Source organism: Monocercomonoides exilis (assembly GCF_001643675.1).
Source record: "Monocercomonoides exilis strain PA203 chromosome Unknown scaffold41-876177, whole genome shotgun sequence".
Classification (NCBI taxonomy): Eukaryota; Preaxostyla; order Oxymonadida; family Polymastigidae; genus Monocercomonoides; species Monocercomonoides exilis.
The window spans coordinates 798,436-812,500 of NW_027150586.1; the positions used below are offsets into that span (position 1 = coordinate 798,436).

The 14,065-nt window shown below is 35.8% G+C and overlaps 2 protein-coding genes across 2 annotated transcripts in view; one reads left to right on the forward strand and one right to left on the reverse strand.

Moving 5' to 3' along the window:
- Positions 1-4,101: 4,101 nt before the first annotated feature.
- On the reverse strand, positions 4,102-12,490 carry MONOS_13887 (uncharacterized protein; the record flags this gene model as incomplete). Its single annotated transcript, XM_067866633.1, has 2 exons — positions 4,102-12,270; positions 12,471-12,490. The coding sequence occupies 2 exons, from the start codon at positions 12,488-12,490 to the stop codon at positions 4,431-4,433; spliced, it is 7,860 nt and encodes a 2,619-aa protein (XP_067722622.1). The 3' UTR covers positions 4,102-4,430.
- A 462-nt stretch (positions 12,491-12,952) lies between these two features.
- The window catches only part of MONOS_13888 (uncharacterized protein), a gene marked incomplete at its 3' end in the record, with an annotated part of 2,335 nt that continues 1,222 nt past the window's right edge, over positions 12,953-14,065 (forward strand). The window contains exons 1-3 of the mRNA XM_067866634.1: positions 12,953-13,151; positions 13,201-13,400; positions 13,458-14,065. The exon at positions 13,458-14,065 is cut by the window's right edge and continues 1,222 nt beyond it. Coding sequence (XP_067722623.1) covers positions 12,968-13,151; positions 13,201-13,400; positions 13,458-14,065 — 992 coding nt within the window. The 5' untranslated portion in view covers positions 12,953-12,967. The remainder of the gene's footprint in view (positions 13,152-13,200; positions 13,401-13,457) is intronic.

Sequence of the window (14,065 nt, forward strand, 5' to 3'; positions counted from 1 at the left end):
TTGATTAACATTAGGGCTTCTTCTTTTTTAAATATATGGGGGAAAATACGGACTTTCAAGCTTTTTTTGCACAAGGCATAGAAAAATTGCTTTGCTCATAACTTAATTTTACTTTCTCAGATTTCAAAATAAATTTGATTTTCTTATCTTTAAACAGGCATCATTGAAATATGAACGTAAAGTTTTCCAACATTTCACGAATGTTTAAAATGGACCCATTTTTATTGTGTTTTTTGATCAAAAAAAGTCAATGAAAAGTGCATAATTTTTCTATGAAAATGCCTGAAGCATAATATTTTGCCCCATTTTTTGAAAAAAAAGAAACAAAAGAACCTTTTCCTGATGGAGTTTCACAGCGCGTTTCGACTTGGACAAATTGTCAAGAAGCTGTATCTTATTGTTTGGTTTTTTTTTCCAAATGGATGATCTTTTTTGAAATCATGTTAAAGTGTGTGCATAAACCCGCACTTTTTCACAAACCCACACACTTGACATTTTCTTTCGAAATTCTCATCCGCATTCATATATGTGAAAGCATTGTGCATTTTAATGGCACCAATGACTTCTTTTTGTTCAATATATAGTATTTCGAATGAAAAATCGAAAACAAAAATTTTTGATCAAAAGAACAAAAAAGTTCAAAATTTTTTGTTTTCGATTTTTCATTCGAAATACTATATATTGAACAAAAAGAAGTCATTGGTGCCATTAAAATGCACAATGCTTTCACATATATGAACGTTGATGAGAATTTCGAAAGAAAATGTCAAGTGTGTGGGTTTGTGCAAATGTATGAGTTTTGCACCTAACTATTTGATATTTGACAAGAAAAACCCTTTGAGTGTTACAAATGTTATTTCAAAAAAGAATGATTTGTAACCCATAAGTCATACGTTTTTCGAAAAAGATTCATTTTTTTAAATATACCTATATGAATAAATAGAAGACATCGCTATTCGTCAAAAAGTCTTTTCTTTTGTCAGTTTGTTTTAATATTGATTATAGAACTGGAAATGAGTTTTCTTCCTCGTATTGATCGATATATTTTGTCTGTTGCATTCTTTATTCGTTGTCTTTGTGGCAATTTACAAATAATTTATTTTTTGTTTTTTATCAAATGATATTGCTCTGAACAAAGTTCACATATGAACTTTGTTCAAAGAAGTATTCAATCTCCATCTCAGTTTGATAAAAACTTCTCTTCTCAAGCGCTCGCATACCAACCTTCAGCTTCTGCGTCTGCTTCTCAGCATTCAAATGTGTTTGGTCCAATTGAAGTTCAGGAACATCCCTATATACTATCTTGTTCACCAAAAAAAAAATAAAATGGAAAAGTTTGAATTAGAAAATTACAAAGAATATTTTTTCCACAATTTTCTTTATGTGATCTGATATTTCCAGAAAAGAAACAAACGATACGTTTAATTTTGTTCTTCGAAATGCTGGTTCAAATAAAGATAGCGTTGAAATGAAAATTATGAATACTGAAATTAGGGAATTATCATCTACTGAGCCAGAGGGACAGCTATTTGATTACTTACGCAAATAAAAATCATTTGATAGATATAAATTAACCGAAAAACAAATATTCAGCATTATTTGCGAACTAGAAAACGAAACCAACCAGACTCCGAAAAAAGGATCAAAAGGATCTTTATCACTCACTGACAAAGTGCTTTATTACCTCGAATGGCTGTCTTCTGGTACTACATAAACAAGAATTGGGATTTGGTTAAACAGAAGTAACTACATCTTTTCTCATGTAATTATTCAAATACGTCCAATCCGATTGAAAAAGCTATAGGAAAAATGAATGTCGAGAAAAGAAGACCAAAATATACTAATATAAACGAATTTTTTGGAACGGTTGCATCACTTGTTGATGTAACGTCAATAAGAACAGATAAGCCAGTAAGCAGTTTTGAAAGTCAAAAGTTGCTCTGGAATGTTCATCATAAAGTTTTAGGATTGATAATACAGGTTGCAGTTGTGGCTAGCTATCCTTTTGAAGCATTGCTTGCTTTTGAAGTTGTTGAGGGTTACATACATGATTTCTCTTTGTTCAAACAAAACTTGCAGCCGTTGGAAGAGTACAGTCAAAACCGGATATTATCACGTCGATTACAATCACATTCGTTTGTGGACACATTTTTCGATGCACCGACATTTTTTGCCGAAATTTCATTCATTTTCAATCGCATATAATCACAGAGATAAATATATACAATCTCATTTTTTTTCATTATGTGTGGATTTTTCATTGAAAAATCGATTTTTGATCAAAAATTTTGATTTTTTATTTTTCAAAAATATGAATTAATAAGACTGAATAACATTATAAAACATTAAAAATGGCTGTTTCTATTGAAAAATGTATTTTTATGAAGAATTTCCAAAAATAAAAAATCGACACAAAATTTTTTAATGAATTAATAAATTTAAATATTTTTCTGTGTAAAGTTTTATCGCATTAAATCACAATCGGATATAGTCACAAAAAGTCGTGCTAAAACCGATGTGATTATTTCCGGTTTTGACTGTATTTTCAAATATCAGAATATGAAAGAGACAAATATGGATTGGATGAAGGAATAAAACATTGGAATGTCATGGCAAACAGAGGATATCAAGGTGATGTTGAAGGAATATAAGTTATAACACCAATCAAAAAAGCTAAAACGATAGAAGAAATCACATTCAATGAAAGATAAGCAAAGAAACGAATTCCTATTGAATTGTTTTCCGGAGGAATGAAGAGGCAATGGAAGCTATGTGCAAACATGTGCAGAAACAGCTCAGATGATGCAAAGTTAGATATCGAAATTGCAGTTTGGTTAACAAATTAATATATTCAGGCATATGATTCATGTGAAGATGATGGATCATTTGAGAAGCAATGCATTTCTTTTGATCAATTAGAGGTTGAAAAGCAATACATTGCTTCTCAATCGAATGCTTTTTTCAGAGAAAAAATCATAAGTATACGAAGTGCCTCGCAAATTGAAAACATGAACAACAACCATTCGTAACAACGAATAATATCAGCTGATGAAATTATATCCAATGAAAAAAGCAATGAAAAAAATTAATTTTTCTTTCACCATTTTTATTATTTGTTTGCTCGGTTTTTCCTGAATATTGTTGATCATTCAGGTTTTTTTGCTGACTAGATTTGACTTTTATTTTTATAAAAAATATTAATATCAACAAATGGCTATTAATTTCTTCATATTTCCACTTTCAGTAACAAATGATGTTTTTATTCATGAATTATTCTTGATTCAGAAAAATTAAGTGATCCTATCGTTTTGTTTTTTGTTCTATTCATTGAGAAAAGCATTTTCTTTCGTGAAAGAAAAAAACAGTAACGAAATATTAATAGTTAGGTGCAAAACCTGCACTTTTGCACAAACCCACACACTTGACATTTTCTTTCGAAATTCTCATCCGCATTCATATATGTGAAAGCATTGTGCATTTTAATGGCACCAATGACTTCTTTTTGTTCAATATATAGTATTTCGAATGAAAAATCGAAAACAAAAATTTTTGATCAAAAGAACAAAAAAGTTCAAAATTTTTTGTTTTCGATTTTTCATTCGAAATACTATATATTGAACAAAAAGAAGTCATTGGTGCCATTAAAATGCACAATGCTTTCACATATATGAACGTTGATGAGAATTTCGAAAGAAAATGTCAAGTGTGCTGGTTTTAGCAAAAGTGCGGGTTTATGCACATTCTATAAAAGAATAAATGGAAAAGATAAAGTTATTTCGAAAAGACAATTTCATACAGAGAAAGATTGTTATATATTGTCATGCAAAAAACGATTCCGATAAAAAAAAATTCATTCACAAAATTTTATTGTCTTCTCGAAAAGTGTGCTTCTTTCTGAAAAATATCAACTTTCGTTCGAGTTTTGATCAAATTTTTAAGCACAATGGGATTTCTGTAATAAATATGTTTCTGCAATAACAACTTCATAAACAGTTAATTTCATATATTATTGTTCATTTTTTCAAAAATCTCATTGAGATAAAAAATCTTATCAAAACCCGAACAAAAATTTTATTTCAAAAAGGATTAGCCATATTTGTGAAGTTTCGAAATTGTGTTTATTAATACTAAATTTGAAAATAAAATAACATTGTTGTATGAAAAATTGAGATTAAGAATAATTTTTTATTAATTTCTAAAAAGAGGATGAAAAATAATTGAAACGCAAAAAACAAATAAGTCATACGCAAAGAAATTCTAATAAAAACACTCTTGAACAAAATAAAATACTAAAAAATAGTTTCACTCCAAGGAAATACTATTTCAAAGTTGAACAAAAAATTTCTAAAATTTATATTTATTTTTGATGCAATCTCGTTCAAAAAAAAAAAAATTCTTCAAATGAAAAAATATAACAATTTTCACAATTTTTAACTGAATTTTTTTGGAGAAAATTGAATAATTTCATAAAGCGATTCTATTAATTGCTTAAAAGAAGCTTTCCCAAAGTGAAATCTGTGGCAAATAAATTCAACATCCGCAATCAACAATCTTATTCCCACAATGAAATACAGCAAATCTTCTTCCTTTTCCACAAAAAGCGGGAAAAACGGCTCAAACGGGCGACGATGCGCTGTGCAAAAGGAGAGAAGTCTTGTAAACGTGATCTTCTGGAACGTTCTATTGAACCTCTTTGACATAACGCTTGGAACCCAAATAGAGTTTTTCAAAGGCTGTAAATCATAACACTCTGAAGATAAAGACAAAGATGAAGATGAAGGAGAAGATGAAGGCGAATCCATATTTGAATGAGGCATAAAATGGAAGTCACACTGCTCAGAACCAGCAAATGATCTGATTTCGTCATCAATTTTGTTCAGTGGAATATCTTTATGCCCTTCTTTTCTTGAATTAGAACTGAATTTCACAGAAGGCTCATTGTCAGCATCTTCCTCAATAAAGACGGGATGATTGTACCAATCACACGCATGCTCATTTGAGATATCATTTTCTGCTGAAGCTGAGGGAGATAAATCTGCCAAGTACGAAAGAGATGTCAACGAAGCTGGCGGCTTTGGGGATTTTGCAAGTGCAATCGAATCAGAACGAGCTGGAACAGGAACAGGAGCAGGAATGGAGAAAGAGATAGGAGGAGGAAGTGGAAGTGGAAGAGAAACTGAAGGAGAACGAGAAGAAGGAGAGTGTTTATCGTCTTGACAAGATGAAAGACTTGCACCATCAATGGCTTTATCATTGCTATCGTGAGTTTTCGTCTCAATGCAATCAATGTTTTCATTACCGCCCTCAGCCACAAGTTGATCATTTTCCGTATTTCTCTCCAATTTTTGTCTTTTAATCTCTTCTGCACTGTTATCAATCTTCTCATCGTATTTCTCATTTGCTTCAAGAGAATCACAATTCATCTGATTCGATTCTTTAACATCTCCATCTACAATTACCTTACCATTAACATCTTCTTTTCCACTGTTCTTTCCATTTAAATCACAATTGGCTTCTTCCTTCTCTTGAGAAGAATTACTTAGCTTACTCGTGCTTTTCGACAAGAGAGAGGGAGGAAGAAGAGGATGAGCATCTGATTTGCTGTCATTGTCTGTGCTAATAATCGACGGAGGAGGTGTGGGAGGAACAATTACAAACGACATCAACGCTTCCTTTGTTGAATCATCACTGGTTTTTTCTCCTTTTTCTTTTTGTTTTTCAGCTTTCATTTTTTCCTTTGTGGAGCTCATACTTTCTTTTCCTGCTGATTCTAGCTCTGCCTGCTTCCTTTCCGTGAATTCTCCACCCTTTTGCAAATTTGTGGTTTTATTACGATTCGTACCAATTTCTCGAATCAAAGGCGAAGAAACTGTTGCCTGAGCCAAGATCTGTGTGTATTTAAGCAATGGAGAGTTGCTCGCTTTGTCTGTCAGCGACAATCGATTGTTGGCTGCTGATCCTTCTCTCCTTACAATGTTAGCCACTTGCAATTGTGGATTCTTCAACATAGACGAAGAAAGCACACTATTTGAAGCATATGAATAGCTCGAGTCCAGCATCACTGTTGCCGGTGATGCTATTGTTGTGACTGCGATTGGCGTAGGCGCAGAGAATGAAGACGAAGGCAAAGGCAGAGGCAGAGGCGAAGGAGAAGGCAAAGAAGTGCGAGTGAGTGACACAACAAGCTTTGGAGCAAGCTTTTTCATCAGATTTTCGAAGCCAGCAGCAACAGAAAAGTTGTTGGAAAGCGTCATGTCAGTGCTTGCAGACATGATTGACTGAGAATAAGACTGAATAGAAGAGGCTAACGATGTTGGCGAGAATGAAGGAGAGGAAGAAGGATAAGAAGGATACGAAGAATACGAATATGAAGAAGAAGAAACTGGAAATGAAGAACGAGATAAGCTAACAACATTGCCATTCCCTTCTCGTTCATCCCAGTTGTTCTCCTTCATCTTCAGCATTTCTTCCACCAAATCCAGCTCCATCCACTCATCCAGCAGCGCATTCTCCTCTTCGTTGTTCTTCGACCCTTTCAGCCCCGTGAACACCCCGCTGCTTGCTCTGTGAAGAAACTTGGCCTGCGGCGATGTGTTTAGATTCATCAGGGGAAATGCAATAGTTGCACAGATGACAGAGCGAGAGGCAGCAGGAAACAGTGGGTGAGGCAGAGGGATGGCGGTGTAGACAGAAATCAGGTGGAGCAAGTGGGCGACGTGGCCCAAGCCGGCAGAAAGGCGCTCGAATGTGCTTGTGGAAACAGGAGGGCATAGAGACACAGTATCCAAAAAGGGAGAGAGAGAAGAAAGAGAAGGAGTGAGCGGAAAGGGGGTTTGCTGGTCGATAGTGGGGAGTGAGGAGAAGAGAGAGAAATGTTTGTGTTTGTGTTTGTGGTGGGAGGAGGTGGAGTTGTGTGAGTGCGAATGTGACTGTGAAAGGGCTTGTGTTTGTGGTTGAGATGGTTTGTTTGATTTGGGTGTTGATGATTCAGGAGATGAGAGGGAAGGTGAAGATGCTGATGAAAGTGAAGATGAAGGCGAGAAAGAAGATGATGAATTTGAATTTGAATCTGATGAAGAAATCTGACTTTCAGATATTTTCCCAGAACAATTAATACTTTTATGCTTGTCAAAAGACAATGAAGAAGAAGAAGAAGAAGAAGAAGAAGAAGAAGAAGAAGAAGAAGAAGAAGAAGCCCTCAGACTTTCATCTGTTTGAGAGTCCACCAAAGATAATGGAGGCAAAGGTTCAGGAGGTAAAGGTAGTTTCGATTGAGAAGCAGAAATGGAAGAAGAAGAAGAAGATGATGATGTGGAATGAGGTAGTGAAGGAGGAGGGCAAGGAGGAATGGAAGAAGGCAGAGTTGAAACAGATGGAGTGTTATTTGAAATGCTTGAATTGTCATTTGCTGATAATTGCGGAGATTGAGGTGATGATAAAGAAGAAGAAATCGATGGAGAAGAAGAATTTGAAGAAGAATTTGAAGAAGAATTTGAAGAAGAATTTGAAGAAGAATTTGAAGAAGAAGAAGAAGAAGAATCTTGAAGTGAATTTGACAAATGACTTTTATCATAATTCTCTGAATTGTTTGAAGCAGCATTTGATGAAGCATTTGAAGAAATATTTGAAGAGTTATCAGGTTTCAATTGGCTATCTGTTATCACTCCAACTGGAGATTTTCTTTGCTTTGGGAAATGGCTTATTCGATAAACTGAATCAGAAACAGTTTCATTATGGAAATTTGGATCATTTTGAAGACTATGTGAATGATATATTTGAACATGATTGGAAATAGAAGAATAAGAAAATTGATTATTGGGAGAAGAAGAAGAAGATGATGATGATGATGATAAAGATGATGCAATTGATGATAATTGTGAATTTTCAGATAAAAATTCATTTGTTTTGCTGAATGAATGAGTTGAAGTTGGAAACATCTGATTTGAAGAAGATGGAGTGTTTTGTTTGAAATCATTGATAACTTTGAGATTCTTCAGAAACACAAACTGAGAGGAAGGAGGAACAATCCAGTCAGGAACGAACGATACAACTGGAAATGTGGAAGAAGAGGAAGAAGAGGAAGAAGAGGAAGAAGAGGAAGAAGAGGAAGAAGAGGAAGAAGAAGAGGAAGAAGATGATGACGAAGATGAAGAGAAAGATGAAGAAGAGGAGGAGAAAGATGTTGAAACTCCTTTTGTGCATTCAGCTTTATCATTTTCAATGTTTTGTTCAATATTCTCATAATTAAGTTTATTTTCATCTCTCTCTGAAAATGAAGGCAAACGACAATATGATTGATAAAGCACGCTCAAAAACTGCCTTTTCATGTATTTTCTGCACTCCCGCATTGTTTTCTGTATCTTTTCATTCTCCTTCATCAAAAGCATCCGATTCTTCTCGTTTTCGTCGATTAATCCATTGCATAATCTTTTATTCTTGCTGAATTTACCTTCGATTTCGTTCTCTTTCTTCTTTTGCAAGTTTATTTCTCCATTTTCCGTTCCTCTTTCTCTTTCTCTTTCTTTTTCCCCTCTTCCCTCTTTATCTTCTTCTCTTTCTCTTTCCATTTCCCCTCTTCCTTCTCCTTCCCTTTCTTCTCCTTCCTCTCCTCCCTTTTCTTTCCTCCTCTTATCAAAGAACCTCAGCACCACCAGCCATTCATTCGGCCTCAGATGGCTCGTCCAGCTCTTCACAGAAAGTGTGTCTTCTTCCACTTCAAACGAAGAAGGCAAAGAAATGCCACACAAATAGAACAAACGCGCTTGTTTGACAGGAGGCGGAGGAAGAGAAGGAAGCTGGCGAGTGAAGAGAAGGAAGTTCGTGTGTAAATGTGCACCGATGAGACGAAGGGGGAAAAGAGGGGTTTTGAAGAAGGAGGAGGAGAAGAAGCGGAAGAAGCTGTTTGAATAAGAAACAGAAGTGAAAGGGGGTTTGATTGGCTTGAAATTGCCCTGGGGAGTGAGGGAGAAAGAGGAAGACAAACGAGAATAGGAGAAGAGGGAAATGAAATCATTGCAGGAGTTCAGTGAGGAATTATCAGAGAATTGTGTGTCTGTGTGAATGTCTCTATTTGAGGAAGAGGAAGAGGAAAAAGAAGAATAGGAGGAGGAGGAGGAAGAAGAAGACAACAATAATGAGTTGACTTCACCATTAGTCCTCGAACTGCCCATTCCATCGAACTTCTGTGAAAAAGCCGAGAAATTCGGCTGAAACGTGCGAAGCGCCAAAAATTGGCTATTTTTTTCGATTTTCCCAATTTTGTTGAAGTCAAACAGAAGCATTTCAGAATTAGCTGAGTGCATTTCTTCTTTGTTGGCTTCGATGAATGGAAGAAGAGAAGAAAGGGAAAGAGAAGAAGGAGAGAGAAGAGATGAGAGGGATTTGAGGGAGAGGGTGTGGGGGGTGAGGATGTTTGGAGTGGAAGAAGAAGAAGAAGAAGAAGAAGAAGAAGAAGAGGAAGAAGAGGAGGAGGAGGAGGAAGATTGAAATGATTGATTTGTGGTTAAAGAAGAATAAGAAGAAGAAGAAAAAGATGATGACGATGAAAAGGAAGAAGAACGAGATGTGTTAGAATCTTGTGGAGAATTCTGCAAGTAATAAGAAGGCAAAGTAACAGAAGAAGAAGAAGAAGAGGAGGAGGAGGAGGAAGAAGAAGATGTTGATGAAATTGATAAGGAAGAGGAAGAGGAAGACGAAGAAGAAGAAGAGGAAGACGAAGAAGAAGCAAGAGGAGAGCGAGAAAGAGGAGAAGAAGTGCGAGAAAGGTTCTGTCTTTGAATGGAGCGATTGCTTGGCCGGCGATGAATGCTGAGTCTAACTAGGCCGAGTGAAGAGAGTGAAGAAGAATGGACAAGAGAAGATTGAGGAGAGGAAGAGGGAGAGGAGGAGGAGGAAGAAGATGGAGAAGAAAAGGATGAGGATGAGGATGAGGATGAGGATGAGGATGTTGATGTGGATAAAGAAGAAGAGGAAGATGACACAGAAGAAGAAGAAGATGATGATGACACTCTATCATTTGAAGTGACTGTATTCAAATTACGCTGATTGGATGAAGTGTTTTGAAGTGATTGAGAAGTGATTAAACAAGAAGAAGAGGAGGAAGAGGAGGAAAAGGAGGAAGAAGAGGAAGAAGAGGATGAGGAAGAAGGAGAAGGAGGAGGAGAAGAAGAAGAAGGAGAAGAAGATGATGATGAATTGTCGAATGATGTGACACGAGAAGGCGGAGGAGAAGGGAAAGGGAAAGGAGAAGGAAGAAGCTGCTGAGCACCTGTTTTCTTTGAATTTTGTGTGATTTTATTTGAAATTTCAATGTTTTGCTTGTTTTGTGGTGTTGTGTTAAGAGATGAAGCAGAAGCAGACTTGGAAATTATTTTGCTATCTTTCAATGAATTGTCATTCAAATTGATTTGCTGAGAAGAAGAAGAAGAAGAAGATGGAATATTCTTTTTTGCATTCACATTTCGGTCTCCATTTTCCTTTTCCTTTTCATTTTCTTTCAATTTTTCACTTGCACTTGCATTTGAACAAGTGTTTATGTTATCATTTATCTTCAAATCAATTCGTTCATTTCCTTTTCCCTTATTCACCTCATCTTCTCCTCCATCTTTCTTCCCTTCTTTCATTTTCTCTCTTTCCTTCCATTTCTCCACTTTCTCTTCAAATCTCCTTTTTTCCTCTTCAACCTGCTTAGCACAATAATCAGGCATAACTGAACCAACTTCAAACATCTGCTGAAGCTGAGAAAATGTTGTTTTCAGCCAATTTTGATGCAAAAACAAGAGAGAATTCGAAACACTTCGAAGAGAAAGAAGACTAAACTGGATGAAATGCTGAGTGAAGGAGAGGTCGGGAAAGCAAGAGTTGGGATGCGGAATGAAAGAGAGTGGAATGCTTGGAAGAAACTGGTGAAGAGGAGGAAGATGAAGATGATGATGAAGATGATGATGAGGATGATGACTGTTGTTGTTGGGTATAATAGATTGTGTGAAGTATTCAGAAATAGATCTGTTGCGAATGAAAGAAGAAGAACGGGAGGAAGAACAGGAGAAGGAGGAAGATGACGATGACATCGCTGTTGATATTGAAGGATTTTTAAGACTTTTGCTAAAAGAGGATTTCCTGGCAGGTTCGGACTTGTTGGCGAGATGAGAATTCAATGAAGAAGGATAAGATGAATAAGAAGAAGAAATAGAAATAGAAGAAGAAGGAGAAGAAGAAGAAGATGATGATGATGGCAAAGAAGAAGAAGAAGAAGAAGAATTTGAAGCAGAAGAAGGAATAGCTATTTGAGAAGGTTTTATCCGAATTGTTGAAGGCATTTTCCGTTCTTCCTGTGTATTATTCACAGAATAAAAAGCATTTTCTCTTTTATCATTGATTTTATTGTTATTGTCATTATTATTATTCGAATTATTCGAATTATTCTGCTGAACAAACGCTGATTCGACAGATAAACGCGAAGAAGGCGCTGTTTCTGATGTTTTTGTGCGGTTGAGAGAGGAAAAAGAGGATATTCCTGGCCAAGTGAGTGTTGTGGCTGTGGAAGAGGTTCTTGTTGGGAGGGTGTCGTAAGTCTTGTGGGAGATTGGGGACAAGATGGAAGAAGGAATGGAAGAAGGAATGGAAGAAGGAATGGAAGAAGGAGAAGGAATAGAAGGAGAAGGTGAAGAAGGTGAAGAAGGAGAAGAGGAGGAGGAAGAAGGTGATGAAGGTGATAGAGGCACTGAAACATTCGCAGAAAAAGAAGCAGAAGAAGAATTAGATGAAACAGTGGATGAGACAGACTGACGTGGAGAAAGCAAAGAAGGCGACGAAGCAGGTAAAGCAACGTCATTTGTCTCAACAATAGAATTCTCTGTTGCAAAGGAAGAATGAAGCAGTGGATTGGAAAGAGCAGAGGAAACTTCAGCAGACAAAGAAGCAGAATTGCGAGTGTCATTAGAAGACACTGAACAAGGCGGTGTTGCTGCTTGTGTGTTTCTGAATGAGGAAATTCCTTCTTGTGATTGAGGAGAGATTAATGGAAGAGATTTCATTGTGATTGGCAGAGGAGGCAGTGGCGAAGGGCGGCGGGCGATGGGACGGCTCGAAACAGAACGGATCGGCTGCGCTGGTGGAGGAATGGGTGATTGTGTTGTTCGTATTTCTGAAGGATTTGAAATGTTGCAAGAATCGATTGAAGTGCTGTTATCATCAGATGACGAAAGAGACTTCGCTTGAGTGATGCTGATCAAATAACTGAAATTGATTGGATCAACGCTCGTTAGTTGTCTGAATAAAAAATTTAATTGCTGTATAATTTGCATCCGAGTTGTCTTTGACGTCTGAGAAATCAAATTTAGAGTGAATGAGTGAGACATAAAATTTTGGAATGGTGGAGGCAGCGACGGTGCTATGCTTAATGGGCATATCGGGGCATTGCGAATAAGTTGACTGCTTCTGTTTCCCCTCTTATTTGTTGCATCTAAAACCGAAAAAGAGTTCTCACCATTAATAATAACTGGATTGAGGACAAATTGTTCTGTACAATTTGATTCCATTTTTTCTTTAATGATTTTCTGCCTTTTTGCTACTCTTTCAGTTCTATGAGTTAAAGATAAGCCAATATTTTCCTCTTGGATAATTAAGAAGTTTTTCTTAATTCGAAGCATTTCAATTCGTCTTTTCAACTGAGACATCTCGTCAAGAACTTTTGTTCTAGCTTTATATAGATTTTGGAGCGAATGGAGTGAATTTGAGCGCTGAATGAGCAATTTATTGAAACAAATGCAGCAATTCTTTATAATTCTGTGAGATTGTGAAAAATATGACATAGGGAGCTGAATGCCATTTATTCTATTTACTAATAAGATTTTTTCAACAACTCCCTTATCTTTCTGCATAAATCACTTTCTACACCCAGAAAAAAGAATATTTGTGCGAAATAGGCATTAGTATGGGAAATTTATCCCATAGGTGAAAGTTGACAATGTCATTATCCATTGTGAACGAGAGCTCCACAGATGATGTGCAGGAGATAAAGTTGGGAAATGAAAAGATAAATGAACTAAAAGAAAAAGACAACGAATATAACGATGAGCTTGGACAGGAATTTTGTGAAACAATAACAAATTTAAGCACCTCATTAACGGCATTAGCTAATGAAATTGACAGTATTATTTTATTTTCTGCGAAGCATTTTAACTTTTAAAATTGTTTTAGTTCCTCTTCCAATTATTTTTGACTTTTTGCAGGAGAAATCACGCGAAGAAGAGGAATTAAAGATTCAGAATGAAGCGGAAAAAAGGAAAAAGATTAGAAAAGAAAAACTTGCTGAAAAGAAAAAAGAATTAAAAAACAAAAGGATGATGCTAGAAGTGAAGCAATATCTGAAAACTAAAAAGGATAACTGGACAAGAAGAGTTTGAAAATGCGTTATTACAAATAAATTTGATTTTTTAACAATTGATATTAATTAGTCATTAGCACTTCTTCTTGCACAAATTCAGTCACGAATGTTTTCAACTCAGAATTCAAGAAATAAGTCAACTTGGACAAGACCTGAGATTATTTCTAATTTGAAAAAATCAATCCTTTTTGTAATGGCAAAGATGAAGGAGCAAAACGACGATGAAGAAGATAATAGTGAGTCAGAAAATGAGGAAGAAGATGCAAAGAAAAATAGCCAGAAAATGGGAGATGAAAACCAAAAGGAGAGAGAAGCTGAAAAGAATGAGGAAGAAAAAAGCACAACAAAAGAGAATGAAGAGGAAGACGAGGAGGAAAATGAAAAACGTGAGGAAGAAGAGGAAGAGGAAGAAGAAGAGAAAAAGGAGAGAAAAGATAAAGAAGATGTAGAGGAGAAAGAAGAGGAAGAGGAGAAAGATGAAGAAAAAGATGACGAAAAGAGCGTGAAAGAACAACAAGTAGAAGAGAATGAAAAAGGAAAGGAAGAAGAAGACGAGGGAAACTCAATGGAAAAGGAAAATGGTGAAGGAGAAGTTAAAGATAAAGACAATAATGAAAATCTATCTGAAGCAAAAGAAGAAGAAAGGGGAGAAAAAATAGATGAGATGGAGGAAATTAA